Here is a 17,892-nt window from a genome sequence, read left to right on the forward strand (position 1 = left end):
ACTTCAGCACCAACCAGGCCACGTCCAGCTAGGGCCACATCATCAGGTCCAGCTCCAGCTTCAGGTCCAGCTCCAACTTTAGGACCAGTTAGGGGCAGGAAACCAGCAACAACTTCAACAAGGGCAACCACATCTGCTTCAACAAGGGCAACCACATCTACTGTAGTTTCAACAGGTGGATCAAGAAAGAGAAAGAACCCACCACCTGCTTCAGCACCAGCCAACAACACCAGGTCAAGTGCATCATCTCCAGCAAAGAACACCAGGTCAAGTGCAAGAGGTTTCAATGCTCCAAGGGCAGCATCAACATCAAGTCAAGCTGATGTTGGTTCTAAGAGGAAGAGGAAGGCCCCAAGCAAACTTTCTTTGTATTTCACAACCAGTGGCAACCATTGAATGTGTTGCACTCAACTATGCTTTATGCCTTGAACTCTGCTTGTTAGGCATGCTTGCCATCTGTGTTTTTTGTAGTGAACTCTGTTTTCATTTGAACAATTAAGTCATGTGGTCTGTGTTTGAACTGCTTGGAACAATTAAGTTATGTGGTCTGTGTTTGAACTGCTTGGAACAATTAAGTTATATGCTGTCAAGCTCTATTTTGATATGCCCTAGGTTATGAATTGTTTCATATGAAATTATTTCTTATGCTGATCATTGTTATGTAGATCAAGTGACTTATTTTGTTGATAATTGATTTATATGATTATGTCACTTTGGGAGGCTAGTTGTCGACCAACCCCAAAAGTGGCTAGTTGTCGACCAACCCCCAAAGGTGCCAAATGTGGCCACTTTGGGTGGCTAGTTGTCGACCAACCCCAAAAGTGGCTAGTTGTCGACCAACCCCCAAAGGTGCCAAATGTGGTCACTTTGGGTGGCTACTTGTCGACCAATCCCAAAGTGGCCACATTTGGCCACTTTGGGGGGAAACTTGTTGACCAACCCCAAAAGTGGCTAGTTGTCGACCAACCCCCAAAGGTGCCAAATGTGGCCACTTTGGGTGGCAACTTGTCGACCAACCCTAAGTGGCTACCTAGGACCAAAACCTAACATATCAAAGCTAAAACATCAAGATTTGCCCATCTAGACACCAAACCCTAAGAGATCAAACCTAAAACAACAATATTTGGCCATCTGACCAAACCATAACACATCTAACTTAAAACATCAAGATCACCAGATCAATTCATTCACACACACAAATATAGATAAAAGATTCACTCATAATGCATCATAGACAGATTGATTCATCACATAGATAGATAGATCATTCAGCATTTTTCTTTCACCAGCTTCATACATTGCATTGCATCATAGACAACTTGATTCATCACATACATAGCTCATTCAACATTGTTCTTACACCAACTTCAGGAACTGATCTAGGAACACAAAAACATAACAGCAACATCATGGGTACAGAATCCTAGTTCACCTCTGCCTAGTGACCTGAAAGGGATGTAAATTTGCCCTCCTCCTTGCCCAGTAGATGATATCATCATCACTAGGGTTGGAGCCAGGGGGGAATGCCTCCAGGAACCGCTCTATGTCCTTGCGGTTGCGTGCTGCAAGGATCATCTCAGCAAGTTGCCTTCTCTCCCTCCTCCTTGCATCTCTGCGCCTGGCTTGCCTGGGCACCTCTTCTTCTCCATCTATGACCTCTCCAGGATCCATCTCTCCCTGGGATTCTAGGGTTTCTTTGGCGGCTGGGGGTGGAGAAGGGTGGGGATGGGGGGATTGACTGTGGTTTCACCCAAGGGGTGTGCTCTATAGACTACTAATGGTTGGTGGTAGGTAGGTGGAGTAATAAAACAGCCCAGTCTAGGCCCACATTGTATACATAATGGTTTTAGGCCCAAAAATAAACTAGTACAACATTTCTAGTTTCAGGAAAACAACCTAAAGAAATAAAACAGTTCTTCACTGCATTACTTAAGATAGATAGGTTCTTGACAGTACAATAACATAAGCCAGACTTAGCAAAGGTTCTCCACCACTCTAGTTACCATAACTTAAACAGTTCATATAGGACTGCACAAAATATACTCCTACCATCATCTTGCAAGGCTTGTTATATGTGTAGCACACCTTACTTACTTAACTACCATCGTCCAAATCTTCAAGCCTCCAGTATGGACTTGATTTCCTCAAGCTTTTCCTTGCTCCCATGGCCAGCATTCAGCAGATCAGCAACTACTTTCTCAAGCTCTATCTTCTCTTGTGCAAGAAGATCCCTGTCCACCTTTATCTCTTTCATTGCCTTCCTGGTGTTGTGAATTATGTCTGCCTGAGCCTGAAGGATACACCTCTGTTCTTTTGCTAGCCTTAGCTTCTCCATCTTCATCTCCAGCTCTAGCTCTTCCTTCTGCTTCTCAAATTTCTCAGCATCCATTGCTTTCTAGTAGTCAATCTTGCCAACACCATCCTGCCAGTCAAACATCTTGCTAACATCATCAACCATTTTATGATACTCAGTGCAGAGATGATCATAGTCCTTCTTCAACTTGGCAACCTCATCCTCATATGCATGCTTGTCTTGAATCCTTCCAAGGTTTTGCTCATGGAACATTTCCCACAACTTGATGAGGCAGTTCTTAAGTACATCAGGCCAGGCAGGATCAACCCACTGAACTACACCACAATTCACACCTCCCTGTAGTTTGATCAGAGAACACATACTTCAGAAAATGCATAAATTCAGTTCTAACTTCAATTCAAAAAGAGGATTGGTACACAAGGAGGACATGTAACCATAAATTCAGTACTAAATTCAGTTCAAACAGAGTTAATGTACAAATTCAGTAACCACAGGGCATAACTGAATCCACTAGGCATAACTGAATCCACTAGGCATAATTGAATCTAGACATTAACTGAATCCACTAGGCATAACTGAATCCACCCAGCATACTCAATTACTCACCTGAACAGGGCATCCATAGAACCTCCTCCCAGTGTTAGCACCTTCAAAAGCAACACACTTCCTAGGCTTCATATCGTGCAAAGTACACTTGGCAACTTCCTCCATGGGAGCACCACACCAGAGTGGCTCTGGGATGGTGTCAGGTGTGTCCTACATGCAGTAAAAGGTAGATCAGAACCAATGCATCAACTAGTTCAACTTGAGTCAGGCTTTGCCTTGCTCAAGGTCAGATCAGACATCACAGTGCATCCATACCCTAGATCAAAACTAATAGATAACCAAACCAAACGAATCCATCCATACAAATATGCAGCTCATCAACCCTCATTCCCAAATCGATTCAACCCTAACCCTAACCCTAGATAATGACAGAGAGGAGGAGGATGAGGCTTACAAAGTACTCCATGTCCATCAGGTTGCCCCCCATGCTGTCGTCGGAGCTCTCATCCCCATCATTCCAAGAAGGCATCTTGGCCGGCGACGAGGAACTGAGGTGGTCGGCGACGATGGAGAGCTCGGCCAGGGGAAACAGAGCGAGGGGGGAGAGTGAGAGTGAGTGAGCGCGAGGGAGACAGAGTGAGGGCCGGATCCGTTTTTACCTGGTCGGGACGGCCCGTGCGCCCGAACGGCCGTCACCCGTGCACCGTGAGCACTGTGGCCGACAAAACCCTGACGGACGGGCCCCACATGTCATAACCCTAGTTAAAACTTAACCGTTCGGACACTTGGGTTTTTTTTGGAACAACCAGCCACTTTTGTGGTAGTTTTTTGAAAAATTAGAAAAAGCGGTAGTTTTTCGGAACGATAGCCCGTAATGTGGTAGCTTTTTGCTATTCACTCAAGGGCGCGCGGTGGGCGCGGTTTTTCATTTCTTTTCATTATAATCTTTTAGGATTGGTGTAAGTGGTGCTACTGCTCGGGTGCTCAACGATTTTTATTTTAAAAACTAGGAGACTGCATCAAAATGGAGAGTTTCTGTTAAAAGCATGACGAAACGAGAGGGGTTCGGCTTCCTCCCAGTTTTATGTCCCACTGAAGATTCTGACCAAAAGAGATCCAGAGGGCGATGCACCTGTCCCTGAACGTCCTCTTGCTATACATATCATTTGTAGAAACCTGCAGAGTGTTATTGGTTCTAGCACAACCGTAACAAATATGGTTCCTACCAACAACAACAAAAAGGTTCCTCGCGCTTCTGCTCCTTCTTTTGTTTCTTTCCTTCACATGTGTTTGAGAGTTCATGGTTATAAATTAAATCAAGTGGTTAGTTTGGAGTTGAAATGTGGGCTTTTCTCAAAAATAATCACCATAACATGGCTTATATCTTTATTTCTTAGACCACATAGAGGTAACCACACCAAGTGGCGTAGACACTCTTATGGCTATTTTCATGCCATAATATGCATACTTTCATTTTTGCTTTGAGGTAATCACTACTAAGTAGTGTACACCTTACTCTTATGGTACTGTGTAAAATGTTGTGTTAATTAAAAGCACTATGAAGGACCAAGGGGCAGTGTAGACCTCACAGTTGTGAACAAAGCCATACATTGTCATAAATGCAATCCATAAGATATGTGAAAAAATTAATAGTATTCATATCATTTTCTTGGTTTTCGCCAGATTTTCCATAAATTAACTCGGCAATTATCTTCTTCTTAATTAATCGATGAGGCAAAACTTTTGCCTCCGTTTCGAAAAATATATATATCATTTTCAAGCTTAATCAACATATAGTAATTAAAATTGCATCCATATATATGTTTACAGAAAATGTGCAGACATCACATAGTAATATGTTAGGAATAACTAACAAACACAGATGTAGAGAAAATTGAGAAACCTAAATCTAATTGAAAAATAAAATAATTTTTTTGTTTGCAATAGGCCTCCCAAAATATGATAGCCCACTATTCATGGCTCAAGCCATCTTTCTTTTCGTTTTTGAAATTTTTTTTTGCTGCTCGTACAAGCATAGGCTAGTGCCCGACTAGGCCTAGCATGATGGCTTTGCAGCAGATGATTACATGATTTATGAAAGGGGAACCAACGCTATGAAGAGGCACGTCTGTTCGTGGGGACGTTGGGAGCGTCGGACGGTTGCCACTTGCCAGATTGCTAACGGCATGAGGGATTAGGCTGGTCATAGTGGGGAGTAACTTATACTAGTGTCATGCATATGACACTAATCTAAGGCCCTGTTTGGTTCATAAGTCCTAGGACTTTTTTTAGTCCCAACTTATAAGTCCCAAGTCCCTAAAAAGTCCCTACCTGTTTGGTTCCTGGGACTTATAAGTCTCTATAAGACCATATTACAACTATAAGTCCCTATAAGTCCCTCATTGAGAGTCTTATTTTATAAGTCCCAAATGCCCACTTTAAGTCCCTATAAGTCCCTCCTGTTTGGTTTAGATGGGACTTATAGGGACTTTTTAAGTCCCTAAACCAATAAGTCCCTGGAAACAAACACCCTCTAAGTTACTACCTTCATAGTGCAAAGTAACATACTAGTAGTGTCATATGTGGCTTTATTTAATGGCTTGTAGACTCATCTTATCTTGGGAAGCGCTATGTTACAATAACATATTATGTTACCACTTCTCATTAATTACATGCCACATAAGCAATTTTTTTTTGAAATGTGTTATGCTACTACCTAAGTTACTCCCACTATGACTAGCCTTAGAATTGAGGAAGGATTGTCCTGTAATTATGAGAATAATTAAATCATATAGTAACACTTTTCATGATGGAACCGGTGTTTCTCCCCGGTCCAGCGATGGTTGGGGAGTGCATGAAGGAGACATTCGTGTGTGGAGGGTGAGAAGAACATGGGAGGTTGAACCACTACAAATAGGAGACGTTACTATGACACACCACTCAGTGTGAGACGTGCGCGGCGGACGGCGACCGACCCTACCCCCTCCCCCCCTCCCCGGGCCAGTCGCCGACCATGGAGAAGTAGCCTGCGGGGGAGGCGCGCGAATCCCATGGGACCACACGGAAGCAGGCACAGAGCGGTGAGACCGCCGACGATTTCATCAGCAGCCCTCCCCCCTCTCGATGACATCCTCGGCACCATCATCTCCCTCCTCCCAACCAAGGATGGCGGCCGCATGACGGTCCTTTCCAGCCAATGGCGCCACCTCTGGCGCTCTCTGCCTCTCAACCTCAAGGTCAACATCCGACTCCCCGGCGCCGCCGGCCCCGTCCCCACCCCCTCCCGCGTCCCACCCTCCACCGTCTCCAAGATAATCTCCCAACACCATGGCCCCGCACGCCGGTTCTCCTTCCACTGACAGCTGCGCTCAGGCGGAGAGCTGGCTTCATTCCCAGGCCCTCGCCAACCTCGAGGAGCTTGATATCGCTTATGGCATATGCAAACCCGAAACGTAAAGAAGCAAATCCAGTACAGAGAGAAGGATATTTGCTAATAAGAAAAATGTACACGCAATAGAAGAGCACGACAACCAAAGTAAAACAAGCAAGAAAGACAGGCGAGTCGAACCTGTCCAGCCGAAGAGGGCAAGGCGAAGCGAACGAACAAAGAACCTGTGGATGGGAAAAAAAAAGAAACAAGGGTACATCAAGTTACACACATTTCGTCTAACAGAAGGAGAGCAAGGAAGAAGGTACCTCCTAGAGCAGCCACTCGCATACGACACCGAGATTGATTGATCTGCAGTAAGAAGGAAACGAAGAGCACAGTAAGCAGCGGAACCTAGTACAGCAGAAGACAAAGAGGAACGGGGAAAGCAAAGAATTTGCAAGTGTGTTGAGCAGAAGAAGAAAGGCCAAGCTGCTATCCAGCGCTGTCACATGAAGCGCGGCCGTCGGAACGCAGGTGTAGAGCGAGAGCCCGCCAACCTCTGCATCCAAGAGGGCGTTGAGCCCCGAGACAGAGCAGCACATCATATGTTCCCTTCTCCTTGCCGCCGGCAAACAGGAGTCGGTGGCGAGGCGGCGGCCGGTCGGCATCACCTCTTACACTCCGCCGTGGATCCGTCACTGATGCCTGACCTTTGGCCACCCTCGTTACTCCTCCCACTGCAACGGCTCCCTTCCTTCTTGATCTACCATCCTTTTACTTGTCGCCCCGTCGTTAATCCACTCCTCCCCTATAGCTGAACTCCGGCGCGGGTAGAGATGGGGGCTACTCGAACTCTATCGCGGGCAGGGATTGGGGCTACTTGGGGCGGGGGGAAGGACTTCGGGTGTGGCGGCTCTGGCGAGATGGGAAGAGCGGAGGGAGGCGGCGGCTGCACTAGGAGTAGAGAGCGCCGAGCGGGAAAGGAGGGACACGGGGGACCGCTCCGACCCGGCCGCCCGCCATGGGGTCGCTGCCGCGCCCGCACACCTGGGAGCTTTTTCCTCTCACTGCCCGCTGCTTTTTTCGCTCGCTCGCGTGCTGCCTCGACACTATTCATTGCCTACGTGGACGCGGTGGTTGTGCCTAGCGCCCCGTTCATCCTTTATATGTTTGATATGTGTTGCCGGCGTTATGTTTATACAGAGTCAAGTTTGCTAGCTGTAGCATTTCAAATAAGATCCACACATGAAGGCCTTCTTTGATTCGTAGGATAAGAATGTTATAGAAATAGGAAAATAATAGGAAGTAAGATGACATGCATCTCAATTCCTATAGAGAAAGAGATGTCATTTGGTGCATAGGATATGAATTTTTCCATTAAGTCTTAGTTAATGTTTTTTTCTCCAAAATGTGAAGGAGTACATAGAAATAAGATCCATTCCTACAAAACAAATGGTTTCAAAGAAAATTTTCCTATGCAAATCCTATCCTATAGAAATCCTATGAGATTCCTACAAACTAAAGATGGCCGAATTGTGAATCACCCGCCCATGGAAGTAAGGCCTCTTTTGGTTCGTAGGATAGGATTATTATAAGAATAGAAAATTTGTAGGAAATGAGATGACATGTATCTCAAATCCTATAAGTAGGAATAGGAAATGAGATGTCATTTGGTTCACACCAAAGGAATTTTTCCATTTGAGTCTATGCTTATTTTTATTTTCCTATGAAATATGGAGGATAGGAACCAATCCTATATAGGATTAGAAATCCATCCCTATGAAGGGCTCTTAAGAAAAAAAATCCAATAAAAATCCTATCCTTTAGAATTTTTATGAAATTCCTCCAAATCAAAGGAGGCCTAAGTTTGTTTACTGGACTGCCTTTTTTTTTTTCTGTTGATGATGTATCGATTCTACTGTCTGTATTCTGCTCACACTCTTGTCATTTAAGTCGGTTATTTTTGGGGACGGTTCAGTTCATCCATTTTTCAGCTAGTTTTGGTGTGGTCGATGGTTCGTGTCCTCGTGATTTAATGCTGGCATGATTCGCATGAAACGTGGTACTCAATCGCTTGGCTGCATGCAAAATCCCCAAGTTAATGCGGGAGAGTGTGTGAGTCAAGTCCCCGGTTGAATATAGGAGGCACCGCTGCCTACCGAGCTCCCCCCAGAACCCAGTGAGCTGCGGCGGGCGGCGGCCAGGCCAACCCTATCCCTCCGTCCCGGTTCCGACTTGCCGGCCGCCGGCCATGGAGAAGGAGGGGGCCGCGGGTACCCATGGGACCGCAGCGAAGCGAGCACGGAGTGTCAACTCCGGCGTGACCGCCGCGGCCGATTTCATCAGCAGGCTCCCCGACGCCATCCTCGGCACCATCATCTCCCTCCTCCCCACCAAAGACGGCGGCCGCACGCCGGTCCTCTCTCACCGGTGGCGCCACCTCTGGCGCTCCGCGCCTCTCAACCTCGAGGTCAGCACCCTATCCCCCGGCGTCCCCACCTCCTCCCGCGTCCCACCCTCCGCCGTCTCCGACATAATCTCCAAGCACCCTGGCCCCGCCCGCCGATTCTACTTCCTCTGCCGCGGCGCCGGCGAGGGCGGTCTCCACGCCCAGGCGGCGAGCTGGCTTCACTCCCCGGCCCTCGCCCACCTCCAGGAGCTCGATATCAGCGACGCCAACCCCCCGCTGCTGGGATCAGTGCTCCGCTCTGCGTCCACCATCCTGGTTGCCAAGATCGACCATTGCGATTTCCCCTTCGAGATCGTGCCGCCCATGAATTTCCCCAATCTCAACAAGCTCACCCTGTTTAACATTTCCATCTCAGAGGAGGTCTTCCACAGACTGCTCTCCGGCTGCCATGCCTTGGAAAGCTTATACATGGCCGATTTTCGTGCTCCGGGTCGCCTCCGTGTGATCTCGCCGACTATTAGGAGCATCATCTTCCGTCATAGCTCTAGTAAAAAAGTGGAACTGGTCATCGAGGATGCTCCTCGTCTTCTAAGGTTACTATTAACTGATTGTAACCGAGATGATTGCGTCACTGTCAGGGTAATTAGGGCGCCTAATCTGGAGATATTGGGCCCTTTCTTAGTGGTCGTCTCAAAGCTCCTACTCTTCAAGGTAGCAGCAGCTAGCGTCAACTTCTAATGTTGCATTCGGCATTCCTACATGTAGATAAATATACTTTATATGTTCATTGTTTGTTTTCTTCAGGGAATAAGCTCAGTCAGCTCCACAAACTCGATGCGCACTGTGAAGGTTTTTGCTCTCAGGTCTTCTGGAGATAAACTGGATGCAGTTCTTAACATCCTCAAGTGGTTCTCCTGTTTGGAAAAGCTCTATGTCACTGTGAGTACTCATTTCTCTCATTTGTTTGACCTATGATGTTATCTAGTTAGCGACAGTTTTAAGTTTTAACATATGCCTCCCTTCCCATTTCGCAGTTTCGTCGATGCAGGGATAAACGAATTGAGCCTCCGTATGACCCACTACATCCAATTGAATGCCTTGAGACCCATCTGAAAAAAGTAGTGTTCAAATCATTCTTGGGCTATGGGAAACAGCTTGAATTTGCGAGGTTCTTTGTATTGAATGCAAAGGTGCTAGACATAATTGAATTTGAAGTATATAATGAGTACAGCAGTGAAACGGCGGCTTATCAGCGTATGCTGCTACAAGTGGAAAACAGAGCTTCCCGAGATGCTCGGTTTGATTTCAGGATTAGCCCTACTAAATATGGACTGATTGACATGTGTTGAGTTCCTTGTAAAGGAGCATATCCACGATTTTGTCAGTGGCAAACCCCTTCGAAAAGCCATAGTCTGGGTTGATGCGTGAAGATTGCACTGTCTTGTGCTCATTTTGTAGATGGGGTTGATGCCTGAAGATTGCCTTGTCTTCCTTCACATAAGTCTGCTCTATTTCTAGTCTAATAAAGTTCCTCTGTAATAGTTCCAGTAACTTATGAAGTTACCCCTGTTAAAACTGGAAAAGATGTTCCTGAATGCAAAAATAGTGCAATGTGGAAATTCTCCGTGGGGAGGGGGTGAGAAATATTACTGCTGAAAGTTGTAACAGGACGGAGCAGGCAGGTGGTAACCCCGTCCACCGAACCTACTCCTATGGTTTACCATATGCAATTGTGGCTTGTTCTGCCTAAGCTGGGCTAGAACCACAAGCTTCTGTGGGAAGCTCAATTGTCTTTTCAGTTATACTCATGCGCGAGATGTTTAATTGCTGATTTGATCTTTTGCGTACATATCACATTTGTTTGATATTTGCAAAAGGTCAACCTGTAGGCTAGGCCCCTATGCTTTTCTAGCTAGGATGAGAGGTTTCTGAAAATTTCAAGGTATGCGATCAGCTTAAAGTTTTTCTGATGGTTGATTTTTAAAAATGTGTTGAGTTTTACTGAAATGAAATTGAGTAGCATCTTGTGTTGAACAAATTTTAGCAGGATCAGCATTGGATTGGGCTGAGAACCTGAAAGTGAAAATAATGTTGGCTCTGACAGGGATCGTTGTGTGTGCTGCTTGACGCTTGTTAACTTGTTCTCTGCATTGTTGCCACAAAGATTTAGTTTTTATACACATGTTTATTGCTTGCAAAACGAGGCTTTCACTGGAACTTTGTTACTGGGTGGGTAGGCTATATGGTGTGGAGCTATAATGTTTATAGAGCGGAAGTATTGGAAAAAAACGACTAGTAGCTGTTAGTACTATATATATATTCCCATGATGGCTGTGAAAAAGAATGCTACTTTACCAAGTGCGGTGGGCACAACTTTTCTTTCTTTGCAACTACCAAGGTGGCCCTCGCAAATGCGGGGGCATCATCTTTAATTTAGTTGATATTTTTTGTAAATTAAATACATTGTTATATAGATTCCAAAACAATGAGATTCCAAATTATATGGTTTTATAGCCACCATAAAGTTATATTATGTAAATTTCACCTGTGGTAAACATAATCTACTGATACCATCAAATTCTGCCCACAAAATAGTTGCGTCGTCATGCCTTAGGTTAATATTTTGATTCACATGGCTAACAAAGCACAAAAAAAAAGACTATGATTGCAAGACATTCGGTAAATCTTAAAGAATTCGAACCATATCCAACCTAAAAGTGTATTTGATTACTTCATGGGAAATACCTACAAACTCATATAAAATATTTTTTCAAAAGGCTTGATCCAAAGAAAGTTTTTCTTTGAAGTTAGTAGTGATCATTAGAGAAATAATTATTTAAATTCTAATCCTATACATTGAACAATCTCAATAGAAAACTTCCCTAGCAATATTTTTTTGGATATTTCCTAATTAAGAAGTCCACATATCTATGTTGTTGATAGCGAAGGTCAAACCTTTGAGTGCGTAGAGTTGAACATACTCAAATATCCTTTATAACTTATTGGTTTGCAGATTCATAGCGGCGAATACAAAAAAACATATGTGGGTAGTGTTAGTAACAACTAACAAATGCAATACGACACAATCGATTTGGTGGACAACAAATATTTTGTTTGATATCATCAAAAGTAGAGTTCATATATAATGCAATAGAACATACCGCATACAACTCTATACGTCCAAAATACTTGAATATATCTATGGTTTGCTTCAGGCCCTTTGTCGTGGTTTTGTCACGGCAGATGTCCTAGAGAAAGGATTTAGTCGTGGAGCCATCGCGACGGGTTAGCTTGAAGGGGTTAAAGCGGACACAAGGACGCAAGAGAGTTTATACTAGTTCGGCCCCTTCGATGAAGGTAAAAGCCTATGTCTAGTTGTGATGGAATTGATGGGGTTTCGATGACTAGGGAGCAAACAAGCTTCGCCTATGTCTCGAGTTGTTTTCTGTTTTTCTTGAACCGCCGCCGGGTCGTCCCCTTATATACACGGGTGACTCCCGTCGGTTTACAGAGTCCCAACACCGATCGATATTCGTATCCGGGTTGGTCTCTCCTTATTCCTAACTTACAATACAAGTTTATATACAAATTCCGGTTTACAGCTACCAGTCTTGAACCGGCTACGGGCCTTAGGCCCTCATCTGCCTTCTTGGGCTTTATCACTTCTGGAACTACTGATGAAGTTGACTCGGCCCAGATAGGCCGGTTTACGCCCAGCAGTAATATCCCCAACATTAGGCCCCAGATTGATTTGAACGGGTTCATGTCAATCCTTTAACAACAACTTCTATCTTCAACGTCTTCTCTTAAATTGGTAAACCGCCATGATGTCATCTTCTCTGATTACTGCAAACCGGAGTGACGTCACCTGTCATAATGAAGCTATCCATTATGCTTCTTTGTTTAATAGATCGGCGGAAATCGAGGCGACAGCTCCGTTTCGTGGCCCCTTGATTGTGGCGCCCGACTCATGTTCTTTCGCCTTATAAATAGGACTGAAGGGTCATTTCTTTTCTCCTTCCGTTCCTTCTTCGTCTTCCTCGCGTCGCCCGCCTCGGAGCTCCGCCGCCGCCGTCGACCTCTGCCTCATCCTTGGCCGCTGCATCAACTTGAACGCACCAGAGCATCGCGGCAACCTTCCGCATCTTCCTCAGCTCCGGTAAATCTTCTGTCCTTTCCCCCGCAGATCTGACCTAGGGTTTCGCAGTTCTTCAGTGTTCATCGTCTACCTCTTGCTCATACGATAGATCTTTAGCTGAATCCGCAAATCTTTACTCTGTGCAATGATAGTTGTTTGACCTTCGCCTTCACTTATGCATCTCAAAAACCATAGATCTATATGAACGTTTTTCTCATTGGTTCGGTACTGCTCCTTTGAACCTCTAAGTATTTATCTCTTTTCTGAACTTGCTTCAGATCCAATGCCATAAGGAAATCTTGTGAAACCTGTTTCTGCGTACTTGTCCATCTGCAATGCTTAGATCAGGCGGTTTAACTTTATAGAATTTTTTTCCAAATCGGTATATGCCCTTAGTCCCCTTATTGAACTGCCAGATGCTTGTTGCTTCATAAAACTCCGGTTCAGATAGTTCTGTCTCCGGTTTAACAGTGCCCATACCAATGTATCTTGATCAAATGCATTTTTGAATCGGGATCTTCTACCTTGTAGATTCCATCATGGCCAAACAAGTGTATGAGTGCAATTGGGTTCCTTCTCGCGTCACAGAGGCTGAACTAGACGATTTAGTCCTGATTGGCGCTTTAGGCAGCAAAGATACCATCCATTGGAGGGCTCCTGGCAAAGAATGCCCTCCCACGCCTCGAGAAGGAGAGGTTGTTGTTTTCGTAGATCACTTAGCCCGGGGCTTTAAGCCGCCCGGTTCTAAATTTTACCGGGATGTTTTAGCCGATTTCCAGCTCCATCCACAAGATACTGGCCCCAACTCTGTTACAAATATGTGTCACTTCCAAGTGCTCTGTGAAGCGTTCTTTCAAGAGGAACCCACAGTGGAATTGTTCAGAGACCTTTTCCATCTAAACCGTCGTACTGAGTTTACTGACGGCTCCAATACGGAGTTGGGTGGCGTGGCGATTCAGAAGAGGAAAGAGGTCACATACCCTCACGCCAAACTGCATAGCCACCCCAAAGAATGGAATCAGACATGGTTCTACTGCAAAGACACCTCCCCTGCTGGTGAGAATCCCTTGCCTGGCTTTCGACCGGAGCGGCTCAGCAATACACACCCTTTTCCACAAAGATTGACTACACAGGAGAGAAGTAAATATGCTCCTCAACTGTCAAAGCTCAGAGCCTTTATGGCCAACGGTTTAACAGGGGTTGATCTCGCTCGCTGTTGGATATCATGGAGCATACTGCCCCTTAGTCAGCGCTCCGGTTTGATGTGCGAGTATACTGGCAGTGTTGATGACCCACTGCGACATTCCAAAATCCAGCTCACCGATGAAGAAATCACAGAGGCTGTGAATAAGATGCTGAATGAACCGGAACACGCCTGTGCTAGAAACGGCCTGCTTCCCTTCTGTGCCACCAACAAACCGCCAGCTGTAAGGCTTTGATTTTTCTTTTTGCTGAATCTGTTAATGATATATCTGGTCTTTGTTTAATATCAGTGTCTGTGTAATCAGGGCAATGATCCGTTTTGGAGCAAGAAACTGCCGCAGGAGAAACCAGAAAAACCAGACAAACCGGAAAGAGCAACACGGCAAAAGACTAAAGCTGTGAAGAAAACTGCCCACAGGAAAAGAATCACTGCATCTTCTAATACGGCCCCTGATGATGAGGTGGATAATCCGGACTTTGAGGTAGAGCTTGACTCACTTGGTTTATTTTTCATGCGTCTTATTGATGATGATATTTGTCAGGATGATGCCGAAGCCAGCCACGCGGATGTTGCAGAGGTAATTATTCTCTCTTCCGATTCAGAAACTTTGCCTTCACAAAAAATCCGCCAGGCAAACCGGAAGTTAAATTTTCTCATCCTCTTGCTTATTTGGATCCTAAACTTCTTATGAAGACCCAACAACACGAAGCTCGTCGCACCACCCGGCATAGTGGCCAGGTAGTTACCTCTGCCGGTTTACCAAACAGTCCGGTTCGGAAATGCCATTCAGAGGTCTCTAATTTGCTTGTCAGTGCTTGTCCTAAAGCGGGCTGCTTTCGTCAACCTCTTAATCCGTCTGACTCCGATTACCAGGTTACTTCCCACTCATCTTCTGGCGAGTCATCGGCTACTCAGCTCCCACCGCTCAAAACGGTGCTTGGATAAGCTGTACTTATTGTGATGTTTGCAGTACATCGCCTTAGAACATATGCTGTATTTGATTTTTGTTATTCTTCTCAGGCCCAAACCTAGGCCAAGCAAGAAGGCCCGCCTGGACAAAGCGGCCGAAGAAGATGTCATTCTTGAACCAGGCAAGACACCCAATCTTGAAGCGGCTATTCCTGAGGATACACCCAACGATCCATCACAGCAGGACGATGATCCTATTACTGAAGAGAGACCTACTGACGCCTCAGGTCCTGTCAATCAGTCCACAGGTTCCATCCGGATTGAAAGCTCCACTGGTCCAGCAAAACCTACTAATAAGCCAACAGCCCCGGTGCAAACCGGCGGTATCCAGGATGATGAGGTTTTCATTACTGGCACTGGCCATACTGAGCCAAGCAATCCTGTCGCTTTATCCAAACGTTCTGCCAAGGAAGAATTTGCTGCCTTTGGCAAAGGCAAGTGGAACGCTGATCTGACGACTTATGCTGCTCTGAATGCCCAAGATATCCATTATGGCTATCTGAACCGGTTGTATACCAGTCGCGACTATGAAGCCGGTCTGGTTAATATGATGAAAGAGAAATATGAGGTAACTTCCATATGCTCCTTCCTGCTTGTATGCTTCCATTCTTGCTGACTCTCCTAGCCCCCAAGGGCCGGTTTGTAATATTCTTTCAAACCGGAACTTACCAATATAAATCTTGATGCTTTGAAATTCGCTGATGTAGCCCCCAAGGCCGGTTCAACTTAACGTAGTTAAACCGGTACTTTAAGTAATTGAAATTGCCGCATCAGAATATATACGAGCAAATAGCCATTAGCCCCCAAGTGCCAAGTTGAATACTTGTATTGATCTTGGGACTTTGTAAGCAATTGAAAGATGAAGATCGAATATGCATTAGCCCCCAAGTGCTAAGTGCATAACTTGTTATGTGATTGGTACTTGAATCCTTATACCGATTTGTTGAAGCACATATCTGTATGCATGCAGGCGGAGCTGAAGACGAAAGAAAACCAAGTCACCGATCTCCAAGAAAACCTGAAAACCCAACAGGCTGAAACCTCCAAAGCAAAAGAGGAATTGGCCAGCGCTTTAAGCGCCATGGAACAACTTAAGGAGAGCTTCAAGAAGAAGCGGGCGGATTGGGCCAGTGAAAAGTCCGCTTTGATCAAACGAGCAGAGGATGCCGAGGCTGCACTAAAACCAGTGGCGGATGAACCGACCAGCATAAAGCGGCACGTGCATGCCATGACTACTGCTATCTTTGGTAAGCCAGTTTTGCCTTCTGAATTGGCTCTGCCTTCTGACAGAGTCACCGGTTTATTAACCCTTTATGGTATTTCAGGGACACGCATTGGTCTGGGGTCAGATGTGTAGAAGAAATTAAAAGCCGCCTATACATTGGTTGAACAATTGTATACTGGTGCCCAACGGATCATCTGTACCGCATCTCATAACAAACCGGCGCCCACTTTGATTCAAGATACTCTGATGAAACTGTCGGTGCTTCCTGCCCGGGTTGAAGAGCTGAAGAAATCTGCTACTCGAACCGGTGCAATCAATGCCTTAATCCGGGCAAAAGCCTGGGTGCCGGATTTTGATCCTATTGAAGCGGCTCAGGGCTATCCCAGCTTGAAGGAAGACGGGTCAGAATTTGGTGAAGCGGATCTGCGAGCAATAAACCGGGAGGTACATCCGCTAGCTTGTCAACTGGCTGAGGAAGCAGACTTGTCTCATTATCAAGCCCAATATGACAGTCAGAACAAGTGAATAGCTGCACCAATCCATGAATCGGAAAATCTGATCCCTCCAATCCGTAAGCATACTTACGCTCCCGATATTGACCCGTCATTGCTGATCCATGATGAAGCTGTTTTTCAAGCATTAATGGGAATCGACTGGACAACTGTGGATTTCCAGCCACCGGGTAGAGAAACGGAGGCTGAAGCGGCGCAGGATGACCCACAACCATCAGGCCAGGCTGGTGACCAAGCTTGAACCGGAAGCCGGTTTTAAAACTGCCTCTCCTTTGTGAAAAACAATTATATTATTATGGGCACCATGTTGCCTTGTAATAGGCTAGCTGATACCTTTGATGTTGATATGCCTTCATGCATAATTTGTTCTTCCTGTGGTAATGAACTTTCCAAAACACTTTCTGAAATGAAAAATTCGTCAAGTGCCACCGCGGTTGTACCGTCAGGCGGAATACGATGTCTGCATATATGAAATCAAAACAAAATTTTAAGTATATGATCAAATTTTTGAGATACATAATACCTGCCATCGTCGAGCGTGAAGTTGGCTTGGCCAATCTTGAAGCGGAGTTTTACAAGCCCACACTATTGGAGGAGATAATAGCTCCTGTATATATATGACGCTGGTTTAGCATGTAAACTGTGCCGAGTTATAATAAACACCGTGTTACTCCATAAGAGGATGTTAACAACAAGGATCAAACCGGGCAAATAGTCTCCGGATTGACGTGAACTGTGTTCCGTCAATTGATTGGTTAAAAAACTTTGTCGGTTTAAAAAACACAATAAAAAGCGAAAACCCCCCCTCCAAGAAAAGTGTAAATCAAGTGCAATGACAAAATGTTGCAAAAAAAGGTTTACTTGAGCTGATCAGATGGTGTTACCATGGCCGAACACGACCAAGCTCCCGTTAGGTGTAACTATGGTTCTAGTCAGCCAGGTCCCCAAATGAAACCGTGGCATTTATGCCGATCAAGTGGCATGGTCATGGTTCGGGTTCGACCAAGCCCCCAAGTGATTCTGTGGCCTTAAGCCGATCAAGAGGCATGCCTGGTTCAGACATGACCAAGTCCCCAAGTGATCTGGTGGCTCTCGCCTATCAAGAGGCATGGTATTGGTTCGGACACGACCAATCCTCCAAGTGATATAACACGATGCTTTTAGCAAAGCGAACTCAAGGGGTAAACCGGAGGCCGCTTTAGAG

General features: G+C 45.5%; 2 protein-coding genes across 2 annotated transcripts; one reads left to right on the forward strand and one right to left on the reverse strand.

Annotated features, from left to right (window-relative positions):
* Positions 1 to 2,395: 2,395 nt before the first annotated feature.
* Positions 2,396 to 3,389, reverse strand: LOC147963900 (uncharacterized). The gene is made up of 3 exons (XM_087529750.1): positions 3,315 to 3,389; positions 2,921 to 3,070; positions 2,396 to 2,650 (listed from the first exon to the last, which is right to left on the reverse strand). The coding sequence occupies exons 1-3, from the start codon at positions 3,387 to 3,389 to the stop codon at positions 2,396 to 2,398; spliced, it is 480 nt and encodes a 159-aa protein (XP_087385876.1).
* A 4,954-nt stretch (positions 3,390 to 8,343) lies between these two features.
* Positions 8,344 to 10,390, forward strand: LOC125515928 (F-box/LRR-repeat protein At3g03360-like). The gene is made up of 3 exons (XM_048681411.2): positions 8,344 to 9,351; positions 9,445 to 9,579; positions 9,675 to 10,390. Exons 1-3 carry the CDS (start codon positions 8,482 to 8,484, stop codon positions 9,987 to 9,989), a joined length of 1,320 nt encoding a protein of 439 aa, XP_048537368.1. The 5' UTR covers positions 8,344 to 8,481; the 3' UTR covers positions 9,990 to 10,390.
* The last annotated feature ends 7,502 nt before the right edge of the window (positions 10,391 to 17,892 follow it).

Source organism: Triticum urartu, chromosome 6A (assembly GCF_056163025.1).
Source record: "Triticum urartu cultivar PI428250 chromosome 6A, HENAU_Tu73, whole genome shotgun sequence".
NCBI lineage: Eukaryota > Viridiplantae > Streptophyta > Magnoliopsida > Poales > Poaceae > Triticum > Triticum urartu.